Here is a 17,227-nt window from a genome sequence, read left to right as displayed (position 1 = left end):
CCTCAGGGATGAGGTACAGGACAAAGAAAGAGTCTTGCCACTTGGATTAAATGCTGAAGGGAAAGAGCATGAGGAGCTTGACAGAAGAACTATATACAGAATTTGACGTCTACTGTAAGGGAAGAGAAAAGCAAGAACTTTGCTCTTGTACATATTTAGGTGGACATCTTAATCCTGTCACAAAAACTGTTTTCCCAAGATGAAATTCAAAATTCTGTATTTCAGCAAATCATCTTAGACACATTTAACTGGAGAGAAAGAAAACAAACTTCTACTAAATGCAACATCAGAAATTTTATTTACAAATGTACTGTAGTTCAATAACCATTCTCCACATATTTTGTGGAAGAAAAAGTGATAGTTACATTTTCCAAATGGGAAAAGAGAACTCTTCCCCTTAAATGTATTCCACAGAATATTATGCCAACACCACTGAGCAAAGGGATTATTCTTTGTATTTAAGTTTCAAAAAAGCACATAATTTTAGAAACCAGCATACGGAAAGCAAACACATTTGTGTGTATTTAAATGCAGCTTCATATTAACCTAGAGAATTCACTTCCAGTATATGTCAAAAATAAAGACAGTAATTGCAAATATATATTTATATTAGCTATTTCTCTAACACTCATTTCAAGAGCTTAGAAACAAAATACCCTCTTCATATACCATTGGAAAGTCAACTAGTTGATTATAAGCCTCAAAAATATTTTGAAGTTATTACTGAAAATATACTTATTCTCCCTTGTGCTCTCAGTACTTGAAGCTGAAAAAGTTAAAGCATTTTCCCCAGATATTTCCTTACTGCAATTACTTTCTTATAAATAAAAATAGTTATATGAAGAATACGATGCATTGCTATGAAGACTAGATAAGCGAGAGTTACTCTTAGGAAAAACACACATACACACAATATATATATTTATAGATCTACATCAGCAGCAATCACCTCTTCTTTTATCTGCAACAGTGGTTTCATATCTTCATTTGCTTCACATGGAGGTTGGTTGTCCAGCTATTAGAGAGAGACAGAAGAAATTGTAATTAAAGCCTAGCTACTGAAGAATCTTAGTGAGAGAAATTAAAATTTCGAAGTTATAAATAGTCAGACAACAGTATTTCCAATACCTATTGAAAATGGTAACACAAACTAAGGCATACATTCTGAATTTAGCAATCCAGATTTTGTGAACAATACAAATTTACGTTTAATCCAATTATAGCACTGCAAGTATTTCAGGCCAAGTAATACTCCACAGAACATGCACCTTACCAAGTTTTTAAGAATTATTTTTAGTATCAGCATAGAGACAGGGTGACAATTTTTCTAAATTTACCCTTCAATAATCAAATCAAAATCTGTTAAATAACTCTATCAGTATTTTAAAAAAAGAACTTTTTTATCCCCTCTCTGCATATATTTGTGGGCATCTGCCCATACACTGGTGTTTTGCTACAATGTCCCAGGTTTAAACCACACAATTAACATAAAAATGTGCAAAAATATCATAAAATTACAACGTAAATATTAATAATCCTACAGTTTATGAAACCTTTTAGCCAATATGTTCCTGTTTGAAACTAACAAATAATTAGCCAGGCTGATGTCAAATGCCAACTGCAAAGTAATCTGCATCACACACCAGTGCTGTGTTGTCAGTATATTTTCACTGTGGTAATAACATAGTTGTTTTTTGTATTATTCAAATAGCTAATTTCAATTACCAATCACTAATTCAAATATTTTGTTTTGTACCCACAAATTCTTACAGTTCCTGATTTACTCATATCTCATACAATTATGTTTTGAGGTGCCCATTGGCCCAAGTAGATGCAGTCTGAAGGGAAGGGAATCGAACCGTTTCCTCACAGATCAGCTCTGCTTCTGAAAGGCACTGCTGTGACTTTATGGGTTGTAATGTCAAGACTAAATAGCAATTCATCCGTGATAAAATTTTTTGTTACTTCCATCACCAAATTCCTGAGTACTGTCTTGGCAGGGAGTAATAAAAACAGGTTTTATTGGTTGTTTTGGTTTTTTTTCCCAGTACCCAACTTATCCAACTCACCCAGCAATTTTGCCCCCAGAAGAAAAGATAAAATAACATGAACAGGCTCCAGACTGAATCTCCCACACATCTGGGTGCTTGAAATAGGAACACTGTCACTTTGATGTAGTCTTGTCATCAACAAGGAGATAAATTCTCCGAACACTAGCTCAGAGACATATGACCCAGTGCTCTGGATCACCCCTCGATGGAAGGTGGCGATTCTCTTCCTCCTTCCACTGATCATAGTGGCATCCTTGCACCTAACATTAGCCTCTCTGAATGCACTGTTAGTGTCAAGGAGAGGTGGGTTTTTTTCTGGTTTTAGCTGGGGCACCACACAATCATTTCTGTGGTGCAGGCAGCTTCTCCTCTTCCTGGAAGCAAAAAAAATATCCTGAAAACAGCAACAGCATCAGATGCAGAGCTTCTCTTTCTGAGCTAGGCTTGTCAGCCAGCAGATGCCCAAGTCCTGCTCAAGTATTGCAGCATAGGTATCCTGTTCCCTTCACTGCCTTCTGGTCCACCATGAGAAAAATGTGCCGGGCTCATGAAGAAATGTGGACATGTTTCCCAGGAATTAATTCAGAGATGCTTTCCCTTAGCTGAATTTTATCATTCTAGAGAATTCCATATTTGCTACATAAAAATAGAGCCATACAAAACTCTCAAGACTTGTCAAAATTAGGAGGTTGTCTACCATCATCTATGACAGCAGGAAAAAACCCTCAACACCATTATTCAAAGCCTTAATATCATGCTCCAGTAAATCAGAATTCTGCAAACCATAATAAAGGAAAAAAATTATACTGCACCTTTTAATTAAGATCTGTAAGTAAATCAATTCCTCCTGAACTTGTACCTAAATGAATAACCAATCACAGACCTATAATTCAAATAATAATAGCATCGCAAATAGAAACCAGCATTTGTGCCACCTGCACAGGATAAACTAACAGCTTCCCAGGTATGCATTAGGATTGAATTAAATATATATATTCAGATCACGTTTTTCAAAAATGTAAACAATTTTTCAAAAAGACTTCTCTGTTATCAAGACAAGCCTGTTCAGCAACTGACAACTCCTTGACAACACTCTCTCAGATCTATGAAGAAAGCAGGATGACTATACCACATTGTCTGCTTGAAGCTGCTTAATAACAAGGTGGTAAAATCAGCTACCAGCAAGTTACAAGTCAGGAATGACTGACTACCCTATGAGGGGCAGAAACTGGCAATCAAACCTTGCCGAACCTATTCACTAACATACCAACTTAAAGCTAAATATGAAAGCTATCGAGTGGCTCAGCCGTGCAAACACTTGAGGCTGTACAGCACAGGCAAGAACTACTGTCACGCACACCGCAGGTGGATTGCCTTACTTTTAAATCTGATATAGCAGTCGTTGCAGAAGAGTTTGTTGTTTCGGATCCGAACTTCAGCTCCAGAGCGGGATCCCCCGAGGTCACATCCACAGGAAACACACTGCATGATAGATGAGTAATTAGAACTCCTTACAAAATATTAAGAAATGAGAAAGCTGTTCAAAAGCAGCTTGGATTAAGCTCAACAAAGCTTGAACGATAAACCCACAGCCACTAGCAGCAAATGCGTAACAATTAGTAGATCAAAACGCAACTAACCCTGAGAAAGTATTTTAAGGCGACGACTGGACAACGAATAGCAGATACACCAACTAAGCAAACATAAAGCAGACTTTTTAGAGATTAGTTCATTAAATCTAATTTTCTCTGAAAACTAAGACTGGCTCGACACAAAAAAAAATTGTTGTCTAGATGGCAACAGCAATTTTGGCACAGAACACCTGGGTGGGCTGCTTGCAGATTTCCATGTGGCACTATACACTGCTGGTATCCTCAGCCCTTTGGCACTCAGAGCAGCAAATGCTCAAACACCCCTGACTTCCTGGGCTTGCATCACAGAAATGAGTTCTTATTTGGAGAGAAGGGGCCAATTTAATTTTTTTTTTTTTGATAAACACACAAATAAGGGGCTTGACAGCTCTCATACTAACAATAAACTATTTCACTATGGTGGCTGAACAAGTCTTTGCTATGAATATGAACTACCTCTGGAAGGAATGTAACCCAAACCATAGCACACTCCTTATGAATTTATGAAGCTAAGTACTCAGCTGACTACAGAAGGACAGACAGTTTGCCTGCTTGCTTACATGAGTAATGAATCTTTTAGATTTGGCAGATTGGCACTCTGTTCAACAGCTCATTAATCTCCAGAGATTTGAAACACAGAGATTCGGTATTTTCTTATGTAGGTTAGGAGCTATGGGTGGACTCCCTTGTACAGAATACACTCTGCATAAAGGGAGTGACAACGCACCCCCATGGATTACACCTGTCCCTTCTGCTCAGGCAGGCAGGATCAGGGGAAATTTTGAGTCAATCCCTTGTAGTTTTCTGGGTGATGCCTTTGAGATGGGCACAGAAGACAAGTGTTCTGAACCAGACACCCAAGTCTCTTTCTTAAAGCCATGCCTCCATCCAACACAAGGTAGAGTAAGAGCAGAGGGGTGCCACAGCACCTCCAAATCAGAGTCTAATTTATCATCTGGTCCTAGAGTAGGGGAACTAGAAGTGCTTTTACATCTTTTGCAGGCAGGCATTTCTTCTTTCAGCTTTGCGTATGCCCCGAGCTGACTACAAATCATGTAACTATGCCTCAGCGCTAAGCATGAGCTGATATACCAGCTTCTGTCCAGGGTCGAGTGGCACTAAACAGCTTCCTTTTGGTGCTGGGTTCTATCCCGCCAGGCTGAACGCTGCCAGCACGCCTTTGCCTGGAAAACACCATGTGAACACTATGCTAGGATTAGCTTAGAAATGATGGGCCACCTTAAACGTTCAATTGCCAGGGTCCAGGCTGAGGGTTTTTTTTGTTTGGGTTTTTTTTTTTTTTTTTTTTTTTTTTGGGGGGGGGGGGGGGGTTAGGTTGTTTTTATTTAGGGTGGGGTTTTTTTGGTTTTAAGGTTTCTGGGAGAAGTGGCTCAGCCCCTTCTGATTTTTTTTTGCTGCCTATTCGAAGAAGGAAGAACTTTGATCTCACAGTCAACATCACCATCTTATTTGTCAAAGCCCTACTGGTTAGCTCTAGCATTTAACAAATACTTCTAGAGTTAAGGGCTAAATGCCTGCAGAGACGACTGCCTCATGGAAATATGCATGCGCCACGCTGTCAAAAGAGTAGAAGGCAAAGCAGGTGATTAGTAGAGCCCCTGTGAGCATAACACCGAGTAGCCATGCGTGCTTCTGATTAGTTCCTGTTCCTTCAAGATGTTACTCCCATCTCTCACCTTAAAGCAATGTAAATGATAACAAAGACCAAGAGACTCAATGATCATGGCTGCTCCTTTGCCCAGAACGTTATTACAGTATGAACAGATTTTCTTCCCACTGACTGACCTAAATATAGAATGAAAATCCTTAAAACCAGTTTGAAAAGGTTTAAAAGACAAAGAAAAGTTATCAAAGACTTTTTGAGATTAGAAACAAAACCACACTGGTGTAAAAGTGTACTATTAGGCAGCCTGGGGAAAATAAACTGAAAATTAAATATCATTTGCAGTAAATCTGAAAGCTAAGTAAAGCTGAAGTGTTATAATTTAAATCAAAGTTACACAGGAACAAATGGAGAAATTCTGTCACTTTCTTGGGAGATATTTCTTTGTATAAAATACCTTTTACAAATAAACATAAAAATTATGTTATTAAGTTTGGAGAGTAAGACCACAGGTTTTGTGCTGCTGCCTTATTTCTTATTTGTGGGGAATTATCCTGAAGGCTACGTTTTAGCAAGCAGCCCTGCCAAGTCCCACCATCTGCACCTCGTTAGGTAACAGAAGGCTACTCCTGGGCCTATAATATTATGCTAACTCTGAACATAATCCATACAGAGGTCAGTTTCTATAGATCTGCCAAGATGTTAGCAAATGGAAGCGGGAACAAGATAAGTAAACATGGTTAAAAAGGTAATTTTTGTACACTATAAAGAATGTAGGAACCTAGCTTTGGGAGGGAAAAAAAAGAAAACTAAAAAGAAAAAAACAGGTTCAATTTATCACAAAGTGTCTGAAAGCATAAGAGCTAGTGAAGCAATGTTCACACTGTTGTTATATATAACACGTGGAATTGTGTGGGGATGATTCTCTATAGCCTTACCCCAAGGTATTTTTAAAACGTTTCAAGTACATAAAGTAGCAGTTATCTACCCTACCACAAGTGAATTCCATTTTTGTTTCAAAATATGTTGCAATTTTTGCTTTCTCCTCCTAGATTTAAACCAACATCCTACTCTGCAGTTCCCCAGGGTCATGGGTTATGAGCATTCCTGAGCGCTCCTCGAGATGATATTGACCACATGCCAGGAAGGGGGGAGGAAAGACCAAGATGAGGGCCATAAAGCGTGGGTTTCAGGAATCTTTTGTTAAAACAAACCTAAGAAAATAAATGTCAGAAATGCCATCTGGAGTATGCTTTTGCTAATCATTTTGGTAACCAACATACAGCTTGGAGACTGGAGATTTATTATTCCAGTTCCTCCGGTGTGTTTTTTTTTTTTAACCCAATGTCAAGCAGTGATGACAAACCTGGGGAATTTTCTGAAGGACTGGAGCAGGGGGGTAATAACAGCCCTTACTTCCACCGCCCCATCCAGCCAGAAAACTAAGTCCAGGTAGTTTTCAGACTTGTTTATCAATGTTATGGGCAAGAACGCTGCTGTGGACCACCATACACACAGTCTGCTCTCTTCAGGGCAGCCCAGCATTTATACCTTCCCAGCAGAAGGGCACCGCTCACTCACCTGCTGCGTGTCTGGGACCCTGGCTGGGAAGCAGAGAGGGGAGACTGAGCTCGGGGGGCTGCCTGGGACACAGAGGGGGCTCTTGCAGAGGTGCCTGCAGGAGGTGCTTTGCTGGAGGAAGGAGTGCACATGTAGGCTCGGTTTGAAGTGGACACCGGGCGACTGAAATCTTGACTAGAGGACAAAGATGAAGAGGAGGCAGACTGGTTCAGCCATGTGTGGTGCCTCCATGAGCTTGTTCTTGAAGAATCAAGATTGTCCAAAGACTCCCCTCTGTAACAAAGGTACACATAAAAATGTAAATAGCAGTACAGCTAGAGAAGAAGAGCTATATTCTGATTTTTTTAAAAAGAAAAATCATTATCCTAGCATTTTTAAGATTTTCTAGCATAAACATGCTTGTCTGATGACACTGAGAAATATTCTTCACACACCGATTTAAAATGTTTGAGCAGAAAATTATCCTTTGTGTCCAATCTCAGTCTCACGGGAAAAAGCAGGTGAAGCAAAAAGAGAGGTGGGACTTAATCACTACAGAATAAAGGCAAAACACTCTTCACTGCAGCCTTATCAGGGTGAACCATATCAAAATCCACTGTAGGGAAACGGACCTCAGACACCACATTTGTTTTTGTTTTCTCCAAGGGATAACAGATTGAAAATAACAATCCATCCAAGCTGGACAGTATCATCTAGGTACAAGGTGTTGGCCCAACAGCCACTCTTCTGACTGATGACTGTTTCCTAAGTGACAAATCTAACATACATACATTACTTAAAGCAAGAAACAAACTCCAGACTTTCTGACGTTTCTACGTAAAAAGAGGTATACTCCTTAGCCATAATAATTAGTTTCCACAATAAATTGTCATGCTGAAATTCTTAAGCACATCTGTCAATGACAGAGCACATTATTGATTTCCATTGCTGGTACACCAACCAAGAAATAAGCAGCTGAGTTATTTACAGGTCACATCCATATTCTTTACTCGCAAAAAAAAGTTTAATTCCAGCTGTAATACAGCTACTTTCTTCTATTTGTGCTGCTATGCAGTTTAGCTTACAGCATTTCACAGACTCATTTCATTTCTGTGCTCTGTAATACAAGCTGAGGTTTAGAATCACTAAACAATATTACCTGATGAGAGACAAAGTTTATTTTTAACGCAATTCCTACCTCCTCATACTACTGCTGTACAGACTTATAGGCTCCTTATGTATACTGGAACTGCGCTGCCTAATCCAGCTGCTGTCCGTGTGTAGAGATGTTTTCTTTCTCATTTCCTGAAGGATTTGCTGTCTTTCCAACTCTGCTGCAGACAGGTTTTGCTCCTTCTGAGGCTTCTTCTGTGACTCGCCCGTGTTCCAGGACCTCTCTGAGTACTTGCTCTGGGTACCTGTTTGGACAAAATGCACAGATTTCAGCCAGATACCTTAAGGCACAAAGGCAGTTATCACAGATTCAGTGCTCTGGCTGTAACTCCAAAGCAGTCATTCATCACCACATTCACAAGTTTCTCCCGTTCCTTTTTATGGACAGGTGACCAGTATCAAACCTGCCAATATATCATTATGATTACACTTTTTAAAATCGTATTTCCATTATGTGGTCCTTTATGTTAAGTTCAATACAAGCAGGCATTTTCCTTCACTTTCTAAGTGTATATGCCTATCCATTTGTGTGTGCGTATGTATGCACACACATACATGTATTTTTAAAAGAGCATGATCTCTTTTAGTGCCACAGTATGGAGACTTCCTCCAATACAAACTGAAGTATGTATAGAATATATCATTGAACGGTGGGATACCTTCTCTCCCTTTAAGAGTTCATATCCTGTTTTCCTGTATGTTGTCCCTGTTCTCAAGATATTTTTTTCTTTATTCAAGGCACTAAGCACATTGCTTTATCTTGTTTTAGACAAGTATCTATGTATATGGGGGGAGACAGACAGGGAAATCTTACACAGTTTCTTTGTAATTTGTATGTTGTGTTAACTACTCAGTTGAAATTACATTTATGGTATAGATGGCCTTTGAGATTTTGGAAGGGGAAAGAAACAAGCCATCTTTCTTCAATGTGTTGACATGCTAGAAGGCAACAATTTTTTCTTTATTTCCTAGATCTGGTAACTTCTTTACAGTAAGACTAATAAAGAAAATTACTCTGCAAGAAGTCATTCAATTTAAAATTCAACCCTTTTAAATACTGCTCTGACTATAGATTTGCTCTTGGTTTTATTGCTGTAGATTGCCATTATAAGTGAGTCAACTTCCACAATATTTTATGAGTTCCAATGATCAAGTTTTAATGTGTGAAAGCAATGTTGTCAATCTGCAACATATCCTCTAATACACCATTTACCTCTCTATGATTACTTGCAATTACTTTTTTTTCAACCATGTTTTAGACACAAGAATAGCTTTCAGTCATTTTTTACTGTAACATAATTATGACCATCTGGTTGGTTTGTTTGCTTTATACACATTCCTTTCAAGACACAGGAAGGTAACTGAAGGACAACTCAAAGGCAGCAACGAACTAGAGTCCAGAAAACAAGCCACTGCGACAGTATCAAGCACTGACTTCTAGCTGTGTTACTCTTAACAGTAGTTACAAAGAGCAAACAGTTGTATCAAATACATTACCATCTTGGTATGAACAGCTTTTTTTATTGACAGAGTCATATCAAAAGAACCCACATCTTCAATGATATATCTACACAACTGGTTTATTCTCATATAAGTATCAGACATCTAAAATTTAGGCACCCAAGATCCATTTGTAATCACTGCTACAGTCTTCAAGGGAGCAGTTAATCCAGCAAGACACTGACTGTACGAATTTCCTCTTGCTGTTGAAACTTCATTAAGCTGTAGCATGGTATGACTTTGAACTACACTGCAGCTATCAAAAAGCACTTTGACAATTAATTTTCTTAGGATAACCACATCCAACACACCTTTTTTCAAGAAAATACATTTTCAAAATAATGAAAACTAAACAGTACTTACCATTTCTGATTGTGTTGAATTCATTCAGTTCTGAACTTGACTTGGACTTATTCCTAAGGATATAGAAAACATTTCTCTATCTCAACTAGGAGACCTCATCACAGACAAAGATCTTATCATTGCAGAGAAGATACACAACCCCTTTTTTCACCATCCCTCCCATCAACAACTAATGCTGAACTTAAAGCAAGAGGCAAAAACACCCAAACCAAGACCAACAGGATATTAAGGGGAGAAAAAGATGCCAATGTTTAAATGTCAATAGGTGATCGCTGATTAAAAGTTAAAATTATGTACTGAAAGTTCCCAGTGCTTCAGGTATAAGGGACCAATCATTGTATTTGCTTCAACAAAAACATGTAAAAAACAAAGTCCTCCTCTCTGGAAGCTTTGTGAAGACTACAGTCAGACAGTTAAAGAAGTGATAACTTTCAAAGCAGGTTTATAAATGAGTTAACATCCTGAGAAAACTAAATCATACTTCAGCACCATTACTAGATTGTAAGCAAAACACCTGCTCAAACACTGCATGCAGATAGTTCCCTGGAATTTTATCAATCACTGATTAAAAAAAACCCATAATTTTTAATGAGTTTTAGACAAGATACGTCATTCAGTATACAGGCAGACAAGCAGCAAAAAGCTGGTTTTCTGACAGTACCAAACTGGAGCTTCAGTAACACCTCTGTGCTGTGTTATTAGTCTCAAGTAATAAATGCAGTTTCTTAGTTTAAAATACCTCAGAAGTGAACAGAAATCCTTTACTGGGTCACAACTCAAAGCTGCTACGTTAATGTGTTTACACTTAGAGTACTGGCTGCGTAACAGTGTTTTGTGGGACTCTTGTCCTTTGTCTATAAATAAACGATGCATAAAACTGTGTCACTTTTCTTGCTCCCCCAAGTTCCGATTGTCCATCCTGTGGTGCAGACCTATTTATTTTATTCTGTTTGAGAAGATGCAACAATTTCACAACCGCTTGTGGTAAAAACGAACTCCAAAGAGCAGGTCAGCCTCGCCTGGGATGCTTTTAGCACCCAAGTGTCTTCCTCACACATATATCCAAGATGTATCTATTTAGTGCAGGCATCTTCTGAAGTTAGATTTAGATCTTCCATTAGTAGTACCCTGTGAATTTTGGGGTTCCTCTTCATATAAAAAAGGGTATGCTCACTCCAGCTGTAAGAACTGATTAAGTATATACAGCAGAGGTGATCTTTTAGAACTAGTGTGGGATGCCATCTAAGACAAAGACTTGATAAAACAGTTCTGGATTTAAGTAACTTCAGCATTTTTTTAACCATAGCCCAGTTATTAAAAGGGAGAAGAAAAAGCTATCTATTCAAGAAGCCCAAACCTGCAGTGGTTAATATACTCTACTGAAATAAAAACAAAACAAAACCAAAACAGTACAACAAACAAACCACCAAGCAACACAAGACAGAAAGTAGCCAAGGTAAGAGAGCATAACTTAAACAAGCGGCACATCTAATACCTTCCTGATATATACGCTGCTGCTGTCTCTCTCCTCCCTCCCTGTTTACTCTCAAGTTGCACAATCCTGACTGGGATGACTGCACCTTAGTTTGTGTGGCACGTTATGACACAACCACAATATTATTTGAAATTGTCTTCCAGCCAAATAAAACCAGTACCACCCACATATTTACTTCCTTACAGTTCTGCTTCTCCCAGTAAAACCCTACTGCCTGACTAACTGTTGTTTACAGCATAGCATATAATTTGCCAAAAGTTTAGCTGCTTTTTTTCTCAACATGAAAACATGCCATAAACACTGCAAAACACAGCAGCATATACGAAGTATTCACTTAACTGCCATGGCTAAAGCTTATTGGAAGTTTCAAAGCTTTCTGACACAAACAGTGACGTTACAGTCTACAGCGAGATTCAGTATCACACGTACCTGTCAGCAAATGACTGGCCAGGTTGCTCCTCAATGGTTTTAGAAACTTCATAACGCTCATAATGCCTTGAGAAAAAAACAAAACAAAACAAAAAAAACACAAAATGAAACCATAGTAGTTCCTACTAAAAATATTCAAAACAGATCCTTAAGGCGGGGGGGACGGACGGACCCCAAACAGTTAAATTCTAAGGAGACTTCATTTTAACAGCCAGAAACACAAAGGGCAGAAAAAGAAAGGCTGTCAGAAAAACTGCCTGAAATTGTTTTGTTAAGTGACAAGGAATCCAAACGTAAGCATGTCAAATTGGTTGATACTTATGAAGTAGGCTGAAAACCTACCTATTGATTCAATTTCTTACCTGTCAATGAGAGGATGGCCAGCTTGATCCTCTATTGTTTTAGATACTTCATAGCGCTCATAATGTCTGGAAACAAGATACAGATAAAAGAAAATACGTATTAAACAAAATAACATTTTCTAGAAATTGAGCAAACAGTAAGTATACATAGAGGAAACTGAGAAATTTTGGATATGTTAGATATATGAAAATACACGAAAAAATCTCCGAAGACTTTTTAAGATGCTGCAAAATTTACCATTAGCACTATATGACAGTGATTATCTTATCCATTTTAAAGCCAGGAGGTAAGCTTTGTCCAAACATAGCAGTTCTCTAAAAGTTACATGTATATTCTAGAATATTGTATAGGTGTAGTTTATAACCCACAGAGAAAAACTCTAACTTCCACAGACAAAGCTCTTCCAGTTGCCTGTCCCCAAACTCAGTGCTCTTAGCAGCAAGTATCCTGCCTTCACAGATGTTTGTATAACATTTCAGATTTCAAGTCACACCTTCTGATACCATCGTAAACCAAACATTTAACACCAGATATTTTAAACCCCAGTTTCACTAAACTTTCTCCTTTTACTATTAAGCAAAGCCTTCCTTCTTTACCAAAACACATCTTTCGGCAGCAACCTCAGAAGCAATGGAATCCCCTAGGATTAAAGCACATATCAAGGATTTAGATATGCAGACATTAGAGCAGCTTTATAAGTTACCGCACAAAGTCCTATTATCTTGCAACAGGGGCAAATTAAAACTCTAGAGATATTCTGGCTCAGCTGCCAAGAAGAACCTGTTTAGCCATTGTAACAACTGTGCCTCTGCTTTTCTCAGCAGGCATCTCAAGCAGCAGTCAGTTACAATGAGCTAAAGTAACCCCAGGTCTCGCAATCTCTCCTGCAAATATATGCAATTTTATAATCATACTTTCCTCTTTTAAGACTTAACTTGATACCATGCGTTATCTTCAGTCATCTCTTATTACTTACTTACGAACAGGGGAAAATCCTCAAGAGAAACAGCAAGGCTAGTAATACACAAGGCACTAAGCTAAATGCACAAGAAATAAGAAAAACTTACTGGTTTAATTTGTTTCAGACAGATTAATCTCCCATGATGCCTGTAATAGTCTGAAAACTTCTGGGCCAGAACATGAACTTGTAAAGTAAAAGTTGGGATTTTTGTTTGGTTTTGGTTTGGGTTTTTTAAACCAAGCTGCCAAAGAAGGTAATGAAAGAAACCACTTCATGCTTTAGAATAAATATATCCACAGTGAGTATTTCTAACAGGCTATGATATTTTTAAGCCAGCATCTGTTTGCTCATACACCATGATACCCCTCATCAGCAAGTTAACCCAGTAGTGCAATTAAACTTTACTACTGCACTGTCGAACTAAAGAGAGGAGTCTGGAAAATCAGTCATGCATTTATTGGAAAAGAGTTAACTTATTATTTCCTCTGAAAGGCCTTGCATATTGAGCCACTGGCTCTCAATTTACAGCCTTAATCAGGATTCTTACAAAATCTTCACAAAAAGCGTTTCAGGTCACCTTTAATTTGGCTGCAATTATTTATTTACACTTCCTACTTAAAAAATTAGCTGAAGTGGGTTAAGGGGCACTTGATTCATGGGGAAAGACTTTGTCTTATGCCTGATCCTTCTACCTTTAGAAAGAAAGGCCATCCTGTGGTATCTTGCACTGACTGATTACAGTACAAATCTTAAATGAATACCCTTACATATTCAGGACATACACACTCCCAGAAGAAATTTGTTTGAATTTTTAATGCAAAAGCAAGAGAGAGTACATCCCATCACAACTGCACACCTTTGGTACTGAGGCATCTCCACCAACACCTCCCTCTGCCTTTCAGTCTGACACCTCTGCTCCTCCTCCATCTCTGCCCGCCGCCTCTGCTCCTCCATCTCTGCCCGCCGCCTCTGCTCCTCAGCATACTGCTGCTCCCTCTCTTTACGTTGTCTCTCAAGCTCCAGCTCCTGGAGTTCCCTTTCTTGCTCAAAATGCAGGGCTGCTTCGTCCTGGATCCTCCACTCCTCCTGCAGCTTCCTCCTTCCTTCTTCCTCACCCTGTAAGCATGCTGCCAGCTCACTTGCTCCAACTCCTTCTGGCTCCTCAGAAGTATTTCCTTCAGGGCTTGCTCTCCAGCTGGATGCAGATGGAGCCCATGCAGGGACAGATGTTGTGTTTAAGGTTAGAACACTCTGCTCCTGTAGCAAAGAAAAAAAAAAAATCATGCTTTTAGGGAAGGGAGCTATTTTTTGAACAGGTTTCTCACTCAGAAAAGTTCATTTACTCTGAGGGAAGACTGTGTAAAAAGCATCCCAAACACTTTCAATGCAAGACCCAGGGTATACTTTGTTTTCATGGTTTGAGTGACTGCTAGCACATTCTCCTAATGAAAGAACTTCATTCCACACAGCAGCCTTAGCAAGCGCCATGGGCAGCGCGGCCACAACTATGTGAAACATTCTGCTTTCTAAAGTATCACTTACATTTCAAGCATCCCATCCCCACTTAAATGCCCACAGAAAACAAACTCATCCATGATACCCCCAGCATTTCTCCCTACTGTTTTGACTTAGAAACCCAAGACCTACCTAAGAACGTATACACAAAGAGATACACTGCAAATGCACATCAGACCAATGAATTTCACATGAATCCTCATGTGGGTGAACCCCCCAACCTCCTCCATTCTCTTACCGTTTGAAAGTCAAGTTTCAGACCTACCACTCTATGACCCTTCTCTCAAACATGAGAAAAGGTCTTTCAGCGGTCAAAAGATGTTTTAGTTGCAGAGAACAAATACCGTTTTTATGGGTCCATCCAAACCTCTAACGATGGAAAAATATGAAATGGTTTACATTCTCGGACAAAGCCCTCTAACAGCTCAAAGAGGTTTCTTATTGAAGTCCTAAGCCTTAAATTACAATCTACTTGCTTGTGACTGTGTAAACACAACTGATCTAGCTAGGATGCCTGAAGCAGCACTTGCATAGCAATAGAGATATCTCAGACACCTCCCATACGCAGGAAAAAACCTGTTCCTCTTCCCATAAGCAACAGCCTCAAAGTCAGCATCTACAGAAGCTACACACATTCAATGTTTTGAAACATATGATAGCAAATCTACGTTTATTTGATATGCAGATTTACTAGACATGGGATGAACCAGCTGCCAGTAACAAGCCAGGCACTTACGAACATGCCTCATGATGAAGTATTGAAGCAGAATTCCAACAAGTAGCATCAGGAGGTAAATATACCGCAAAGGTGTATATACAAGGTGACACTCCATTCTGGTCACAATAATTAATACGTGCTGAAACTTTCTGCTGACATGTTTCTGGTGTTAGTTACCTAACCAATCCTTACGGAATAAAGTCAAAACATCTCATTTACTCTGTTCTTCCCATCTTTGCAACCTCTTTCTACCAATACAATTTATTTTCCAAAATGAGAAGATAAATGACATAGCAAAATAAATCATTTGCCTGCTTGGATGCATCTGCTATAAGAGAAAAAAGGCATCATAAAAAGTAAACAGTCAAAGGTGACGCCATATTCATAGCCTACCTCATCAAAATACTTGGAGCTCTCTTTTTCTGCTTCTTGCTTAGCTCGCAGCCATTCTTCCCTCAGTTTTTCTTGTTCACGTTGGTATTTCTCCTGTCACATTAGATTGAAGTTAAACACACAAATAAGAAACATGGTATGTTTTTATTTGCATTAGAATGTACTTCTGGTATTTAATGTGTTTTTTAACAGACCAGCATAGGAAAAACATGCTTGAGCTCCACCAGGACATTAGGTTTGCCATAAGTGACTGAAATCCTGGCTCAACTACAATCCAAAGTTGTGCAACTAATTTTGGAGAATCCAAGATTATTAGATGTTAAGTCTTGTAACAACTGACTTCATGTCTTTTATATTCCCCGTTTTACAGTTTAGTTTCCATTTGAACAAAAATCAGCTATCTAAGGTACTTCTTGAAAGATGGAGTGGAATTGGGCACGTTAATACAGTAAATATAAAGTGATATCAACCTGGGAACCAGGTTGATTCCAACTGTTTAGCCGATTGCTAAACAACAGGATGCTAGCAGACACCTAAGCAGGCACTGGCTGCCTTCTCCCTTTCTGATTATAAGGCTGTATCGCTGATTGAAGATAAAAACTCATTCTAGAGGAAATTTTCTTAAGGGGGAAAAATAAAACTCATATTCCAAAGTGAACACTACAGCCCTTAAGTCTTTGCTTATTCCTTAAAATCTGTTGCCAGTAAAAGCATACCAGCCTTGCAATGACTGAGCATTTTGGACGTAGTGAATACACAGTCTGGGTTTGATTGTCCTCTTTTTGCTGAATAATTGCTAGTGTGTGTAATTGTGCAGCCCAGCAAATGTATGTGAAAGTCCTCTTAGGCCATCAGTAAGAAGAATTGCAGAAGTTACACGTTAATTTCTTTCAGTAACATTTGCTGCACCCAAGGGATTGCCAGCCTATGATTATGAAGATTAATTATACCTGCAATAAACGGTCCTGCTCCTTTTGCCATTTTTCCTGTCGTTTTCTTTCTTCCTCTTGATCCCAAACCCGACGAGTAGGAGCACTAATGGATGGGACTGGGAGCTAATAGAGCACAGAAATGAAATATTATTATCTTCTTTCATGTAATCAACACTTTAAAAACATTTTTTTGAAGTGGGAAATAAAAGCCATTACAAACACTACAGCTTTATAGTGACAAGGACCTAAATTAGTCTTTTCTTCAAAGGGTCAGAAAGCAACCATTCTATTGCGCATTAGAAAATCTTAGTCCTCTCAGATTTGATCACAATTTTAAAGAAGCATAAAAAGCAATAGAAAGCTTTGGTCTTCTTGAAAAGACCAGGGTTATACAACTAATCAGTAGTTCGTAAATAGTACTTACATCAGGCATTGCAGGCTCTGGGCCTCCTGCGAGATTTTGAAGGCAAAAAACAGAAATCATTAGAGCCATACATATTCACTATTGCAAGACGTGTG

General features: G+C 38.8%; 1 protein-coding gene across 9 annotated transcripts in view; it reads right to left on the bottom strand.

The window, feature by feature from the left end:
• Nucleotides 1–275: 275 nt before the first annotated feature.
• Nucleotides 276–17,227, bottom strand: part of LMO7 (LIM domain 7) — a 131,064-nt gene continuing 114,112 nt past the window's right edge. For all 9 annotated transcript variants that reach the window (XM_055702134.1, XM_055702127.1, XM_055702126.1 and 6 more), the window contains 12 exons: nucleotides 17,133–17,158; nucleotides 16,727–16,831; nucleotides 15,777–15,869; nucleotides 14,007–14,407; nucleotides 12,189–12,254; nucleotides 11,827–11,892; nucleotides 9,903–9,955; nucleotides 8,065–8,284; nucleotides 6,888–7,160; nucleotides 5,380–5,488; nucleotides 3,431–3,533; nucleotides 276–1,015 (listed from right to left, as the gene is read on the bottom strand). In XM_055702134.1, the coding sequence (XP_055558109.1) occupies nucleotides 993–1,015; nucleotides 3,431–3,533; nucleotides 5,380–5,488; nucleotides 6,888–7,160; nucleotides 8,065–8,284; nucleotides 9,903–9,955; nucleotides 11,827–11,892; nucleotides 12,189–12,254; nucleotides 14,007–14,407; nucleotides 15,777–15,869; nucleotides 16,727–16,831; nucleotides 17,133–17,158 (1,538 nt within the window). In that variant the 3' untranslated portion in view covers nucleotides 276–992. The remainder of the gene's footprint in view (nucleotides 1,016–3,430; nucleotides 3,534–5,379; nucleotides 5,489–6,887; nucleotides 7,161–8,064; nucleotides 8,285–9,902; nucleotides 9,956–11,826; nucleotides 11,893–12,188; nucleotides 12,255–14,006; nucleotides 14,408–15,776; nucleotides 15,870–16,726; nucleotides 16,832–17,132; nucleotides 17,159–17,227) is intronic.

Source organism: Falco cherrug, chromosome 2 (assembly GCF_023634085.1).
Source record: "Falco cherrug isolate bFalChe1 chromosome 2, bFalChe1.pri, whole genome shotgun sequence".
NCBI classification, from domain to species: Eukaryota; Metazoa; Chordata; class Aves; order Falconiformes; family Falconidae; genus Falco; species Falco cherrug.
The sequence above is the reverse complement of the archived record's forward strand: the minus strand, read 5'-3'. Positions and strand labels throughout refer to the sequence as shown.